Source organism: Neoarius graeffei, chromosome 25 (genome assembly GCF_027579695.1).
Source record: "Neoarius graeffei isolate fNeoGra1 chromosome 25, fNeoGra1.pri, whole genome shotgun sequence".
NCBI lineage: Eukaryota > Metazoa > Chordata > Actinopteri > Siluriformes > Ariidae > Neoarius > Neoarius graeffei.
The window spans coordinates 7,334,805-7,352,096 of record NC_083593.1 but is presented as its reverse complement, the minus strand read 5'-3'; the positions used below and the strand labels follow the sequence as shown (position 1 = coordinate 7,352,096).

The 17,292-nt window shown below is 40.3% G+C and overlaps 1 protein-coding gene across 2 annotated transcripts; it reads left to right on the top strand.

Moving 5' to 3' along the window:
• The first annotated feature begins 8,051 nt into the window (after nt 1–8,051).
• Nucleotides 8,052–16,479, top strand: gdnfa (glial cell derived neurotrophic factor a). Of its 2 annotated transcripts, XM_060908147.1 has the most exons (3): nt 8,052–8,067; nt 11,194–11,403; nt 15,672–16,479. In XM_060908147.1, the coding sequence occupies exons 2-3, from the start codon at nt 11,208–11,210 to the stop codon at nt 16,208–16,210; spliced, it is 735 nt and encodes a 244-aa protein (XP_060764130.1). In that variant the 5' UTR covers nt 8,052–8,067; nt 11,194–11,207; the 3' UTR covers nt 16,211–16,479. The 2 variants fall into 2 exon arrangements, with proteins under 2 accessions (XP_060764130.1, XP_060764129.1); XM_060908146.1 differs by lacking the exon at nt 8,052–8,067 and having other exon boundaries at nt 11,182–11,403.
• Nucleotides 16,480–17,292: the final 813 nt, after the last annotated feature.

Sequence of the window (17,292 nt, the reverse complement as noted above, 5' to 3'; positions counted from 1 at the left end):
CGTGTTTTACTTCCTTCTTGTTGAAATACTGTTGTGTCAAATTTAGATTCGGGATTTAACAGGTAATGTGTTCCAAACAAATAGGAGGAAACAGGAACGTTTGCCAGAAATGTTCACACGGTGTCTGGTTGGGATTAGAGATGTGCAACAGGACTGGGGCACAATTAGAAGGTAGAATAATAAGAAAAGCCCTTCCAGTTAGGCCACACCCACTTTGTGTTTCAAATCCAGATACAGATATGAATATTTGGAGTGCTAAACAGATAAAGATACAGATAGTGGCATTGCATTACACGTCTAATTTATATATAACCAAGCGGTCCAGAATATAAATGGCGAAGTACAGAACTTTGGGAAAAGATCAAAAGGCAGCTGGTGGTGTTACATTACCTACAGAATGGTTGGAGCTCCTCAGGTGCCAAACAGCAGTAACAGAAGGAGCAGTGTTGCCTTACTGGCTCTTGTCATCAGTGTAATCCCCAACAGCTACTTGTGACACTAAACACCTTGTAGTCGAACGCCGTATTTCACAGATGAAAGGTGTAATTCATACAGAGTGAAGAGTTATGGCCTGGGTCATGTTATATTTATCGATTGATCTGCAGTTTAATTCCGTTCACAATATACAGAAGGGTTATGCTGTGTGGTGGACATTTATTTCTTTTGCTGGCATCATTTGTGTCCACTTGTCCCCTTGAATATACTCATCAGTGCCAATCAAATCACAGTGCTTCTGACTGATCACCTTTATCGTATGACGAAGCATTTCCATCTTGATAGGCGTGGTCTCATCTCATCTCATTATTTCTAGCCGCTTTATCCTGTTCTATAGGGTCGCAGGCAAGCTGGAGCCTATCCCAGCTGACTACGGGCGAAAGGCGGGGTACACCCTGGACAAGTCGCCAGGTCATCACAGGGCTGACACATAGACACAGACAACCATTCACACTCACATTCACACCTACGCTCAATTTAGAGTCACCAGTTAACCTAACCTGCATGTCTTTGGACTGTAGGGGAAACCGGAGCACCCGGAGGAAACCCACGCGGACACGGGGAGAACATGCAAACTCCGCACAGAATGGCCCTCGCCGGCCACGGGGCTCGAACCCGGACCTTCTTGCTGTGAGGCGACATCACTAACCACTACACCACCGTGCCACCCTAGGCGTGGTCTCTTCTGGGTTGATGCCATCCCATCCCCAGGGCATCAGAGAGTTCACTGAATCACTTACCTGAGGCAGTGCTGGCTTAGCAGTTAAAGCACTGGGTTGTTGCTCTGAAGGTCATGAGTTCAAACCTCAGTACTGCTAGTGTTGGGCCCTTAACTCTCTCTCCTTCAGGAGCAATGTGTCATGTTCCTCTGGATGAAATGGTGAAAATGATCTAAATCATATGCCGTAGCCTTCACACTCATTGCAATCCAACTGTGCTCTTTATTTCCTTTTCAAAGAGCTACATATTACAATAAATGATTCCTTTGGTTCAGATCTTGGCAGAACACTTTTAGACCAAAATTCAACATCATTCCTTTTCCAAATATCAATTAAAATGTTGGTTCAGATAAAATGTGCACATTTTTGAGTCTTATGTTTTCATAGCAGGCAGCACAGTGGTGTAGTGGTTAGCGCTGTCGCCTCACAGCAAGAAGGTCCGGGTTCGAGCCCCGTGGCCGGCGAGGGCCTTTCTGTGCGGAGTTTGCATGTTGTCCGTGTGGGTTTGCTCCGGTTTCCCCCACAGTCCAAAGACATGCAGGTTAGGTTAACTGGTGACTCTAAATTGACCGTAGGTGTGAATGGGAGTGTGAATGGTTGTCTGTCTATGTGTCAGCCCTGTGATGACCTGGCAACTTGTCCAGGGTGTACCCCGCCTTTCGCCCGTAGTCAGCTGGGATAGGCTCCAGCTTGCCTGCGACCCTGTAGAACAGGATAAAGCGGCTACAGATAATGAGATGAGATGTTTTCATAGCTTATCTTAAAATGGGGCTCCACAATAAGGACAAATGATAGAATCATGAAAAGAGCTGCCTTGAAATATAGATATACTACCAGGCAAATGCTTTTGAACATCTTATTATGAAAATATTTGGTTCATGTTCAAGCAATCGGTTTCTTTAACATAACATTCTGTAACATTTATTTAAGTCTGATTGGGAAAGGCGCACATTTTAATCACACTACATTTACACCGATCAGCCAGAATATTTTGACCACTGACAGGTGAAGTGACTAACATTGATCATCTCGTTTCAATGGCACCTGTCAAGGGGTGCGATATATTAGGCAGCAAGAGAACAGTCAGTTCTTGAAGTTCATGTGTTGGAAGCAGGAAAAATGGGCAAGCATAAGGATCTGAGCGACTTTGACAAGGGCCAAATTGTGATGGTGAGATAACTGGGTCTGAACATCTCCAAAATGACACATCTTGTGGGGTGTTCCTGGTATGCAGTGGTTAGTACCGAACAAAAGTGGTCCAAGGAAGGACAACCAATGAACCGGTGACAGGGTCCTGGGTGTCAAAGACTCGTTGATTCACATGGGACACAAAGGCTAGCCCATATGGTCCAATCCCAGTGTAGCTACTGTAGCACAAACTCCTGAAAAAGTTAATGCTGGCACCTTTCTGTTTTAGCCAGCATTAACTTTTTCAGCAGTTTGTACTACAGTAGCTCTTCTGTGGGATTAGACCATATGGGCTAGCCTTCGTGCCCCTGTCAGTGGTCATAATGTTATGGCTGATCGGTGTACTTTACAATATATACAGTACCACCTAACTTTTAGTATTCGTCTTTTACCTAGGACACTGCATGCTGTGGATGTTTAATAAGATTTTAAGGTCTAGTTATTTACTTGAAATTATTTTGGGTTCCCAGTTGAAGAGACATAATAAAGGTACAAAATGTGTCCAAGGTGCTTATTTTGGCCCTTTAGTATGTATCTTTTATATGGAATACCTGTGAATATACTGTAGCACGCTTTTAAAACAAATTATGTAAATTTCAAGCAGTTTTTATGCTGCTCTTAGATGGTACTGGCTGTCACAGAGCCTCAGAAGTGGAACAACATTTGACAAATTTAAATCGAGCCTGAGAACCTTTCTGTTCTGTCATGTTTTACACTGTACTTTTATCCCCCCTTAAATAATATTATACTTATTTATACGCTATTAAAATTGACTTTAATCTAAGCTTTAATTGAATTATAGTGTTTGCAAAGCACGATATTGTTATTCCTAGGCTCTTCCTATTATTATTATTCCTTTTTTTTCTTCTAACCAATTTTCTGTCAATACTGTAATTCCTCAAGAACTGCTTAATGTAGAAACTTCATCAGAACGTTATAGTGTAGGTCTTATAAATGACACTTCAGCTGTGATTTTCATTCCTCTACACTTTAAAGAAGTCTCTCATCTCATTATCTCTAGCCGCTTTATCCTGTTCTACAGGGTCGCAGGCAAGCTGGAGCCTATCCCAGCTGACTACGGGCGAAAGGCGGGGTACACCCTGGACAAGTCGCCAGGTCATCACAGGGCTGACACATAGACACAGACAACCATTCACACACCTTCACACCTACGCTCAATTTAGAGCCACCAGTTAACCTAACCTGCATGTCTTTGGACTGTGGGGGAAACTGGAGCACCCGGAGGAAACCCACGCGGACACGGGGAGAACATGCAAACTCCACACAGAAAGGCCCTCGCCGGCCACGGGGCTCGAACCCGGACCTTCTTGCTGTGAGGCGACAGCGCTAACCACTACACCACCGTGCCGCCACTTTAAAGAAGTATTAAAGAATATTAAGAATAGATATTAAAGAAAAACTAGAACAAATTCCTATCGAAATGAAAGGTGGAATCTTCATGACTAACATACAGGAATGTTAAAAATCTATCTATCTATCTATCTATCTATCTATCTATCTATCTATCTATCTATCTATCTATCTAACACCTTCCCCATTTCTTTCATAATTTGTGTCTGAACTCTGATGACCCCCCGTCACTTTCGTTCTCTCTTTCAATCACTATCTATCTATCTAATCTCTCTCTTTCTCTCTCTAGCTCTTCATTTCTTTTGTTCTGTCCATCTTACTATCATCACCTTCTCCATCTCTTTCTTAATTTATTTGTCTAAACTCTGATTAACTCCTTTCTCTTTCACTCTGTTAGGTTTATATAAGTATTATTCTTGACCAAGAAGGCAGCAATTTATATTTGTGACAAAATTAAGGATTAATTTCTCAGTTAAAATGACCTTATGTCTCGGCTGGACATTGTTTGGGAACATTTTGTTTATTTTGATATGAAACGTGTATTTTTGATCAGAGATGTGTCTAGATGGCGACAGGGTCTGCGATGATATCACACACACTCACAATGGCCTTTGATATCACACACAACCACAGCTGCATAGCCAATGTGTATTGGGAATTAAAAGTTAGATTTAAAGCCATGATTTAAGTTAGTTTATAGCTAGGATTGTGATTTAAGATTGTTAGAAATCTATAGAAATTATAGAAATAGAAATTATAGTTATAGAAATCTATAACTTCCAAAATCCTTATTTCCCTTATAAAATCCTTATAAGATGCAAATTAAAATGATTTACCTAAAATTTGAATGATAATTAACAATGATATATCCCAGTTACTTTTTAAGAATGAATACAAAGCTTCAATGTTTGACAAAAAACCACAAAGTGTGAATGTTATGTGCTCTTTTATCATCGTGGGAATTGATTATAGCTCTAAATAAATATTGAAGGGTTTTTTTTTGTTAAAAAGAATCCGTATAACTTTATTTGTACGCCCATATACTATGTTCATTAAATCAAATCCGTATAAAATACGGACATTCTGTATATTCATTATGATCTCAACGAAAGCTTCACTGAATCGATTCTTTAGAACAAACCTAAACAAAGACAGTCATAAGCAAAACATCTCATATCAAGAATATGTTCTTAACATTAGAATCATAAAGTCTTAACAATCCTAAATTATATTCTGTAATTATAAAACTAACTTAAAACTATAAAACTAACATTAATCACTTAAATGCATCTTAGACCTAACACACTCCCTCTCTCTTTCAATCTTTCACTCCGTCTTTCAATTTTTCACTATCTATCGATCTACAAATCTTTAACACCTTTCCCATTTCTTTCATAATTTGTGTCTAAACTCTGATGACCCCATCACTCTCTTTCAATCACTATCTATCTAATCTCTCTCTTTCTCTTTATTTCTGTCATCCTACTATCATCACCTTCGCCATCTCTTTCTTTTGTTTGTGTCTAAACTCTGATTAACCGCTTTCTCTTTCACTCCCTCTCTCTTTCAATGTTTCACTATCTATCTATCTATCTATCTATCTATCTATCTATCTATCTATCTATCTATCTATCTATCTATCTATCTATCTATCTATCTATCTATCTATCAGTGCTCAGCGTAAATGAGTACACCCCTTTTGAAAAGTAACATTTTAAACAATATCTCAATGAACACAAACAATTTCCAAAATGTTGAAAAGACAAAGTTTAATATAACATCTGTTTAACTTATAACGGGAAAGTAAGGTTAATAATATAACTTAGATTACACATTTTTCAGTTTTACTCAAATTAGGGTGGTGCAAAAATGAGTACACCCCACAACAAAAACTACTCCATCTAGTACTTTGTATGGCCTCCATGATTTTTAATGACAGCACCAAGTCTTCTAGGCATGGAATGAACAAGTTGGCAACATTTTGCAACATCAATCTTTTTCCATTCTTCAACAACGACCTCTTTTAGTGACTGGATGCTGGACGGAGAGTGATGCTCAACTTGTCTCTTCAGAATTCCCCAAAGAAAATAATTTCTTTCCATCACAAAGGTGAAGACTACAAGAAGATCAGCAAAGCTTTACTGATCAGTCAGAATACTGTAGCAAAAGTGGTACAAAAATTTAAGAACAATGGAACTGCAACCATCTCACAGAGACGTCCAGGTCGTCCGTGGAAGTTAACACCTCGACAGGAGCGTCTTCTGATGAGAAGGGTTGAAGAAAATTGGCATGCAAGTTCACTGCAGTTATCTAAAGAAGTAGAAAGCCAAACTGGGGTGACTATTTCCCGTGACACAATACGGCGTACGCTGCAGAGGAATGGCATGCACAGATGCCGTCCATGAAAGAAATCTCTCCTAAAGCCCAGGCACAAAAAAAGCCCGCCTAGAGTTTGCCAGGGCCCATGCTGACAAAGATGAAGACTACTGGGACTCTATACTCTGGAGTGATGAGACCAAGATAAATGTTTTTGGAACTGATGGCTTCAAAACTGTATGGTGTCGCAAAGGTGAGGAATACAAAGAAAAATGCATGGTGCCTACAGTGAAACATGGTGGTGGCAGTGTCCTTATGTGGGGCTGCATGAGTGCTGCTGGTGTCGGGGAGCTGCATTTCATTGATGACATCATGAATTCACAGATGTATTGCTCTATACTGAAAGAGAAGATGCTACCATCACTCCATGCCCTTGGTCGTTGTGCACTTTTCCAACATGACAATGATCCTAAACACACATCTAAGTTCACTGTTGGATTTCTGAAGAAGAACAGGGTGAAAGTGATTCAGTGGCCAAGTACGTCTCCTGATCTGAACCCAATCGAACACCTATGGGGAATTCTGAAGAGACAAGTTGAGCATCACTCTCCGTCCAGCATCCAGTCACTAAAAGAGGTCGTTGTTGAAGAATGGAAAAAGATTGATGTTGCAAAATGTCACCAACTTGTTCATTCCATGCCTAGAAGACTTGGTGCTGTCATTAAAAATCATGGAGGCCATACAAAGTACTAGATGGAGTAGTTTTTGTTGTGGGGTGTACTCATTTTTGCACCACCCTAATTTGAGTAAAACTGAAAAATGTGTAATCTAAGTTTATATTATTAATCTTACTTTCCCGTTATAAGTTAAACAGATGTTATATTAAACTTTGTCTTGTCAACATTTTGGAAATTGTTTGTGTTCATTGAGATATTGTTTAAAATGTTACTTTTCAAAAGGGGTGTACTCATTTACGCTGAGCACTCTATCTATCTATCTATCTATCTATCTATCTATCTATCTATCTATCTATCTAGTTAATATATATATCTCTCTTTCCATTTCTTTATTTCTGTCTATCTTACCATCATCACCTTCCCCATCTCTTAATTTATTTGTGTCTAAACTCTGATTAATCCCTTTCTCTTTCAATCTTTCACTCCGTCTTTCAATTTTTCTCTATCTATCTATCTATCTATCTATCTATCTATCTATCTATCTATCTATCTATCTATCTATCTGTCTATCTGTCTATCTATCTATCTATCTATCTATCTATCTATCTAACACCTTCCCCATTTCTTTCATAATTTGTGTCTAAACTCTGATGACCTCTTAGACTGGTACCAAAATCCAGAATTGTGACACCCAAAGGCATTTTTGAGACAAAGTCAGCAAACAGTCTTATTTTGTCAGTTTGGGTGTGCCGAATTCAAATCTGCAATATGCCGAGCTCTATCTGACCTCTGTTGACCTCTAGAGGTCATTGAACTTTGTGCCTGTAAACGTCTCAGTTAAACCCAGTTTCTCAGCTTTCTAAGGAATGAAATGTACTAAAATGATTAATGAAGTTAGCAAATGGCCTTGTTTGTTAAATGTTTGGGTGCTGAATTCATTTTTCATTTGTAAAACGACATATGACCTCTGATAACCTCAAGGTCATTAAACTTGGCCTATAGGCCTATGCATTTAACGGCATTTTTTAAACTGACTTTACTCCCCCAAAAAGAATATGAACAGGCAAAAAACAAATAGAAAGGAGCAAATACAACATTAAATGCCAGTCCATGTACATGTGACTTACTTTTCACAATGAGAATGCCTCGGCGATCACCTTACATAACATTGCATTACATTTAGCGGTTATTGTTTATACAAAGCTACTGAAAAAAGGACAGATTCAGCAGCATACAAAATGTGGGGGTATACAGGGTATACAGGTTAATCAGGGTTAGTATATATGAGAGTTTTTTTCTTTGTTGTTTGTTTTTTGTTTTGTTTTAAACGGGGTAAAGCCTTTACAAAAAACAAACAACAAACAAAAAAACTCTCATATATACTAACCCTGATTAACCTGTATACCCTGTATGCCCCCACATTTTGTATGCTGCTGAATCTGTCCTTTTTTCAGTAGCTTTGTATAAACAATAACCGCTAAATGTAATGCAATGTTATGTAAGGTGATCGCCGAGGCATTCTCATTGTGAAAAGTAAGTCACATGTACATGGACTGGCATTTAATGTTGTCTTTGTTCCTTTCTATTTGTTTTTTGCCTGTTCATATTCTTTTTGGGGGAGTAAAGTCAGTTTAAAAATGCCGTTAAATGCATAGGCCTATAGGCCAAGTTTAATGACCTTGAGATTATCAGAGGTCATATGTCGTTTTACAAATGAAAAATGAATTCAGCACCCAAACATTTAACAAACAAGGCCATTTGCTAACTTCATTAATCATTTTAGTACATTTCATTCCTTAGAAAGCTGAGAAACTGGGTTCAGCTGAGACGTTTACAGGCCCAAAGTTCAATGACCTCTAGAGGTCAACAGAGGTCAGATAGAGCTCGGCATATTGCAGATTTGAATTCGGCACACCCAAATTGACAAAATAAGACTGTTTGCCGACTTTGTCTCAAAAATGCCTTTAACTCTTTAAATAAGCACTTTTTTGAATTTTGGTACCAGTCTATCTCATCACTCTCTTTCAGTCACTATCTATCTAATCTCTCTTTCTCTTCATTTCTGTCCATCTTACCATCTTCATCACCTTCCCCATCTCTTTCTTAATTTATTTGTCTAAACTCTGATTAACCCCTTTCTCTTTCACTCCCTCTCTCTTTCAGTCTTTCACTCTCTCTTTCAGTCTTTTACTATCTATCTATCTATCTATCTATCTATCTATCTATCTATCTATCTATCTATCTATCTAGTTAATCTCTCTCTTTATTTCTGTCCATCTTACCATCTTCATCACCTTCTCCATCTCTTTCTTAATTTCTTTGTGTTTAAACACTGATTAACCCCTTTGTCTTTCACTCCCTCTCTCTTTCAATCACTATCTATCTATTTACATTTTTTTTTCTTTGCAGGAAAGTCTAGTTTCATTTCTTTTCACATGTATTTCTGTCTCTGTGTTTGTTGATTTGATTTGGAAATGCCTTGCGTGTATGAAATGCACTTTGTAAATCAATTTGCTTTGCCTTTACGCGAAAGTCTAATGAGAGGCCCAAAAGTGGACTCCAGGGATCTGAAAAGGTTCAGAGGTGCAAAGGTCTACTGAAGGTCCAGACTCTGCACTTGAAAAGTTTCAGTCTTGCGACACGGAAAAGTCGAGTTTGGTACTTTGATTTTCTCAGAGTGCATCAGTTTTGGTCCAGAGCTCATGATTGCAGCTATATCGGTATCAATGATATTATACCGGTATTACACACAAATAAATAAATAAAAATCGCGATATCGATGAACAGACAACATACCGCGCTGCTCTGGTGGAACTGAAGGCTGGAGGCTGGACTTAAAGAAACGTCAGCGGCATTAATCTATTTAAAGCGCGTGCGGTCGGTGGCACAGCTTCACGCGTAAAGGCGCATCTGCGTGCTGCGGGGAGACGCGAATGGACCTGATTCACGCCGGAATATCGCGGGTGTGACGGAAGGCATGCAATGCGCTGCGCTGGGTCTGAGTCTCGAGCTGACCCGAGGAGGAATGTACTTGGGTTTGTGCCCCTGAGCGCAGGATGCCCTCGGGTTTCGCTCTTTGTTGCGCAACGATGTTTTGCGCTCAGAAGTAAACAGTAGACTGATCCCACGGCAGCTCGGAAAGCCCTGATGTCTTCATTTAGCTTTTGGCACTCGGTGATGGTGGATTTCTCTCAGATTACCGACACGGAGCTCAGCAGCATCCGGTTATCGCGCGACTCCGTGCGCACAGACGAGCCCAAGATTTCTCTGTAGAGACAGAAACACAGCAACTTGGATACTGTGGATAAATGGATGAGGAAAGACAATATTCTGGGGGGGATCCCTCACGGATACACTCTCTCTAATGCTTTTTGGAGCCATCTAGAACTGCGTTTATGTGTTGTGAACTGCAGGTCTGCATGGGCCCAATTTAAGGTGAGTCAAAATTATGCAGAAATTACTTCAAATATATATATATATATATGGATCCGATTTGAGCTCTGCACAGAAACCCAGATCACCAGGGTCGTGCATGCATGATGCATGTGATGATGATGTGAGTGCAGAAGTTGTGTGGTGTTTATTTGCATTCGTGGCACCAGAGCTGCATGCTTCTCTCAGTTCCTACTCTGACTTTGGGTCATAACCTCACATGCAGCCCTGGGGTTCTGTTATGCATCCATTTAACTTCTCAGAGAAGTCATTTCTTCAACCGTTTTGCCTTTATATATACACAAATCTGCTCCCAATGCAATCAAATCTCATCCTGAGAAAAAGAATTTTATATAGATTTCCCAACTTCATCTCTCTTGCCACATATAACAAATCAAGCAAAACTGTAACGCAAGTATCTCCTCACCAACCTCAATATTTATCTATGATGATAAAAAGCATTTTATCATCAACTTTCGATGTCGTCTATAAAGCTATCTTGTGCTGAAGGCTGGAACTGTAAATAGGGAACAGAAGTTGGTCTGCCACAAAGCATTTTCTCTTCAGCATATTGACAAAAATCTGTTAAGCATTAACTGAAAATGTGCAGAAACAGTACTGCATTTTTCTGAGAAGTTATAAATAATGTGTCTGGAATGAACATGCTTGAAATCCATAACATTTTTAAGAACGTTTGGGATTTTGGCTATTCATTCACTTTTAATCAGATTTAGTTCGAATATTCTGGAGCCTGTTTTGCACCATGCAATGTCTGAAGCAATGTTGGGGGGGAGAAACAGGACAGGAGAAAATAAAATATTGTGGATATTGTTCCCCAAATCATAGTGCACAAATTTCATACGTGAGCTTACTCGACACTTATTGATTGCATTATTGTCAGAAGAGGAATGGAAAGAATTCCTCACTTAATCATGTGCATTAACGACCATACAAGCTTCCGAACTATCTTTGTTTCGTTGCAGCTCCTTCCGTAGGAACTGAGTCTAAAATGAAGTTATGGGATGTTCTAGCTACGTGTTTGTTGCTCCTGAGCTCTGTATCCGCTCGCCCTCTCTTCAACCAGCTGCAGCCTTCCAGGAGAGCTCCTCAAGCCGAGCGTCGCAGTGAGCTGCTCGTCCTGGACCCAGTCATAAACTCACATCTCGAAACAGACAGTCTGAAACAAGGCTCCATGGAAGAACAATGTAAGTCGGTGAATAATCAGTGAATAGTGCTTATGATGATGATCATATACTTATTTATTATTTTGAGACATCACCTTGTTTATCAGCTGAAAAAATACAGATATCAGTATGATATCTTACCTTTCAGCATTGGACTGTCAGTACGTGTTTATCAGTTTATTTTCCCAAACAAAAATTATATTAAGCCATTCTTCTTGTGCCATGGATGATCATGCAAAATTTTCCCACAATGACACAATTGCCAACAGACTGCTGTCCAAATGTGGTTGCAGGGAAACTAGAGTTTGTAAACCACTATGGTTAGCAACTATTTAGCAGAAACCACTTAGAAAAGATTTCTCTTAGTAGAGGTATGTAATCGTATTTTTCAGCATTTTGCAAAGCCGTACTTTGTACACAATGGTCAGAGATGGTTTAATTAGTATCTGACATTCCGAAACATGATAATGACTTTTCGAAGACAACAGGAGAGGTCAGGAGGCACAGCAACGGCCAAAATGACATTCCTTCTTTGAATGGTTGGTCCTCATTAGTGCTTTGCTCAGTAAATGAGAATGTGTTTACTATGAAATACCCATGTCCATAACCACAACGCTGCTGAGAATCTAGATAAATGAGCATCCGTAGGGAAAGGTTTTGTAGAGGATGGACGTTTTAGGCAACACTCGTACTTTCATTGTGTTTATGTCCATTTCAACAGCTGTGTGGGAGGAATCTCCATTTGTTTAACTAAAGATGACACTAGCTTGTCTTTACACAGTAGTAAACCTGCAAATTTTCTAGATAAGGCATGGAATGCTAAGTGAGACATATCTTGCTGAACGCTCCACCTCTTATCTTAAGAACAGCATCTTTTAACGCCATTCCGATGTTTAGTGACGAGCATCACTGTCTGGAATAGTATCCATTTAAATGCCATTATGAATGTCTGGTTTTCACAATACACCAATGTATCGAAACCAAAACTCTTGCTCAAGTCAGCTAAGTAAATCAATTCAGTGGTTTGATGCCCAGCCGACCATGTTACAGTGCCTCAGAAGTAGTGTTCAACTCTAGAACGCCAGTTGTAAACAGCTCAAATTTTGCATGTCCCTGGGCATCATAGCCCTGTCATTCTGGACAACAAAAGACAGTCCTTTTGTCAAAGGACAGTGTGTATATAAACAGTGTTCATGATCACACCTGGTACTGTTGTACGGAGCCAGCCAGCCAGGCATTAACATGGATTGTACAACACTACTGGTGTCAGAATCTACAGGGGACAGTTAATGAAATTCAGACAGCTCCACCTATCTGAGGGCAAAGCCAGTCTGCTTGCTATATAAACTGAAAAAGTAAAAAGATAATCCCAGGACATGAAGAATTACAAGTTTTCTCACACTCACCACATACAGTGGTGCTTGAAAGTTTGTGAACCCTTTAGAATTTTCTATATTCCTGCATAAATGTGACCTAAAACACCATCAGATTTTCACACAAGTCCTAAGAGTAGATAAAGAGAACCCAGTTAAACAAATAAGACAAAAATATTATAATTGGTCATTTATTTATTGAGGAAAATGATCCAATATTACATATCTGTGAGTGGCAAAAGTATGTGAACCTCTAGGATGAGCAGTTAATTTGAAGGTGAAATTAGAGTCAGGTGTTTTCAATCAATGGGATGACAATCAGGTGTGAGTGGGCACCCTGTTTTATTTAAAGAACAGGGATCTATCAAAGTCTGAGCTTCACAACACATGTTTGTGGAAGTGTATCATGGCACAAACAAAGGAGATTTCTGAGGACCTCAGAAAAAGCATTGTTGATGCTCATCAGGCTGGAAAAGGTTACAAAACCATCTCTAAAGAGTTTGGACTCCACCAATGCACAGTCAGACAGATTGTGTACAAATGGAGGAAATTCAGGACCATTGTTACCCTCCTCAAGAGTGGTCGACCAACAAAGATCACTCCAAGAGCAAGGCGTGTAATAGTCGGCGAGGTCACAAAGGACCCCAGGGTAACTTCTTAGCAACTGAAGGCCTCTCTCACATTGGCTAATGTTAATGTTCATGAGTCCACCATCAGGAGAACACTGAACAACAATGGTGTGCATGGCAGGGTTGCAAGGAGAAAACCACTGCTCTCCAAAAAGAACATTGCTGTTTGTCTGCAGTTTGCTAAAGATCACATGGACAAGCCAGAAGGCTATTGGAAAAAATGTTTTGTGGACGGATGAGACCAAAATAGAACTTTTTGGTTTAAACGAGAAGCTTTATGTTTGGAGAAAGAAAAACACTGCATTCCAGCATAAGAACCTTATCCTATCTGTGAAACATGGTGGTGGTAGTATCATGGTTTGGGCCTGTTTTGCTGCATCTGGGCCAGCATGGCTTGCCATCATTGATGGAACAATGAATTCTGAATTATACCAGTGAATTCTAAAGGAAAATGTCAGGACATCTGTCCATGAACTGAATCTCAAGAGGAGGTGGGTCATGCAGCAAGACAACGACCCTAAGCACACAAGTCGTCCTACCAAAGAATGGTTAAAGAAGAATCAAGTTAATGTTTTGGAATGGCCAAGTCAAAGTCCTGACCTTAATCCAATGGAAATGTTGTGGAAGGACCTGAAGCGAGCAGTTCATGTGAGGAAACCCACCAACATCCCAGAGTTGAAGCTGTTCTGTACGGAGGAATGGGCTAAAATTCCTCCAAGCCGGTGTGCAGGACTGATCAACAGTTACCGGAAACGTCTAGTTGCAGTTATTGCTGCACAAGGGGGTCACACCAGATACTGAAAGCAAAGGTTTACATACTTTTGCCACTTGCAGATATGTAATATTGGATCATTTTCCTCAAAAAATAAATGACCAAGTATAATATTTTTGTCTCATTTGTTTAACTGGGTTCTCTTTATCTACTTTTAGGACTTGTGTGAAAATCTGATGACGTTTTAGGTCATATTTATGCAGAAATATAGAAAATTCTAAAGGGTTCACAAACTTTCAAGCACCACTGTAGTATGTTCCCTGAAACCTTTACTCTAATACCTTGACATACCTGGCTCCAATAAACCCTTCCTCAACTTACCTTGACTTACCCAGCTCTAGTAAACTCTTCCTTATCTCAATGTACCTGGCCCCAGTAACCTTTCCTTACCTTGACTTACCTGGATCTAGTAAACCCTTCCTTACCTGGCTCCAATAAAATCTTCCTTACCTTGATTTCCCTGTCTCCAGTAAACTCTTCCTTATCCAGACTTACCTGGCCCCCAGTAAACCCTTCCTTACCTTGACCTACCTGACCCCGGTAAACCCTTCCTTACCATGACCAACCTTGCTCCAGTAAACCCTTCCTTACCTTGACTTCCCTGTCTCTAGTAAATTCTTCCTTATCTAGACTTACCTGGCCCCCAGTAAACCCTTCCATACCTTGACCTACCTGGCCCCAGTAAACCCCTCCTTACTGTGACCAACCTTGCTCCAGTAAACCCTTCCTTACCTTGACTTCCCTGTCTCTCGTAAACTCTTCCTTATTGAGACTTATCTGGCCTCAGTAAACTCTTCCTTACCCTGACCTACCTGGCTCCAGTAAACCCGTCCCCAACTTGACTGACCTGTGTCCAATAAACTCTTCCCCACCTTGACTTTCCTGACTCCAGTAAAACCTTCTCCAACATCGCTTGACTTACCCGACTCCAGTAAATTCTTCCTTACCTTGACTGACCTGGGACAAGAAAAACCTTCAGTCCTCTGACTTGCCTGTCTCCGGTAAACCCTTCCATACCCTTTCTTACCTCGACTTACCTGACTCAGAGTGGACCTTAATGGAATTTTAAGGGCTCTTGCTTTCTTTTGATTTAATTACTTGTTGAGTCATAATAAAATTTGCTTCAAAAACACCTATTAGTCTCAGGAGAGCTTTTCCAGATGCCATAGTGCAGTCTGTTCAGCAGACATGTGAGAGAGGGAACTTCATGGAGTTCCTTCTATAATGAAATCATTGTGTATTACATGTAGATCAAAGGATGCTACATTTTATTCAAACGCAGGACAGTGCGTATGTTTTGAGTTTGTGGATGAACAGATATATTCTGCTGTACCTCAATGTCATAATCCAAATGCATTTTCAACATCCTTGAGAACAGAATGTAGAAAATACAAATCAGTAAAACAAGGAGCTGCTTATCATATTGCACCTTATAGAAATATGTAGACACAGTTTAAAACACACCCAAGTCCAGGACATGACTTATGATGATTTCTCTTGGTTTATCTGTTAAAGATGACATCAATGGACTGCATCCAGACCAGTTTGATGATGTAATGGACTTCATTGCAGCAACCATTGGCAGACTGCGGCGTTCTCCTGAGATGGACTTTGAGGGCACGGGGAAAGAAAAAGGGAGGCGTAGAGGAGCAGCAAACACAGAGAGAGGAGTGAGAGGACGAGGAGAAAGGAAGAGAGGTCGAGGACGAGGTGGAGGCAGAGGGGGTAAAGGGAATCGGGATGAACTGATCAAAGGTCAAGGGCGCGGGTGCCTTCTGAAAGAGATCCACCTCAATGTGACAGACCTGGGGTTAGGTTACCGGACCAAAGAGGAGTTGATATTTAGGTACTGCAGTGGTCCCTGTTACGACTCGGAGACCAACTACGACAAGATCCTGAACAACCTCACCCAAAATAAGAAGCTTGACAAAGAGTCGCCTTCTCAGACCTGCTGTCGACCCATAGCGTTCGACGATGACCTCTCGTTCTTGGACGACAGTTTGGAGTACCACACTCTCAAGAAGCATTCCGCCAAGAAGTGTGCCTGCGTCTGATTTGTGCGCTTGGGGAAGCGAAAAGACACTTGGACAAAATACAAAAGTCTCGCACTCCAGAGGGCTCAAAGCCAGTGCAGAGACAAATGCTGCTTCTCGGAGGAAAAGTGCAGGTCTCGAGTGTGTCATTGGGGGTTTTTTTTTCCTGCACATAGGTGCACGTTAGAATCGAAGGAGAAAGATTTAATGTCCAAAAAAAAAACAACCCTTCAGGAAATGTACTTCAGCGACAGGAGCAACACCTCAGTATTCACTGTTACAAAACCACTTCAGAGTATTATAAGCAGGGATTGAAATGTAAATGCTGTCTAAATGGCAACAATAACATAGTCCATCAGCAAGTCACAGAAAAATCGCAACCTGACAGTCTGGGTATACACAAACTATAACTTCAGTTGTGTGGGAGTGCTCGAGATGGGTGCAAGTGGTGTCGGCATGAAGGCGTCTGTGGAGAGCACAGAACGGTGGATCTTTATTTGAAGCCCTTCCGAAGAAATAGCCGAACATGCCAGTGCGGACGAGACAGAGCACGCATCTCACAACCCAGACTCAAGACGCAGCAGCCAGAACAGACTCATCACAAAAAATGTTTAATATTCAGAAAGTTATCTATATATATATATAGTCTATATGGAAAATGTATTTATTGAAATTTAATTAACTTATTGTTATTTATTGCAATCCATTGTATTAGAGTGTTTTTTTCTCTTATTTATTTGTGAAGCTTTTTTCCCCTCTTCACCTTGGATGGTGCCAAAGTGGAGCATGTGTTTTTATGAAAAAGCAGCTGATGCGATCATCTACGTAGACCTCACGGTTTATCTGGGCTGGAAAAATCATCAATTACTCATTTTAGGACATTAGTACATTAGCGTCTCGACTGACTTTTTGGTTTTGAGAAATTGTATGGTCCAACCTCGTTAAAAAAAAACAACAACAACAACCCTGAAATAACTCAAAGGCAAGTGGACCAATTACGCTTTGAAACAAAAAACCCATAACCACAGAAAAGCTGACATCTAATTTTGAAAGACAGACACATCTAACACCTCACTATATCTGGCACCAGTGAGGAAAAAAAT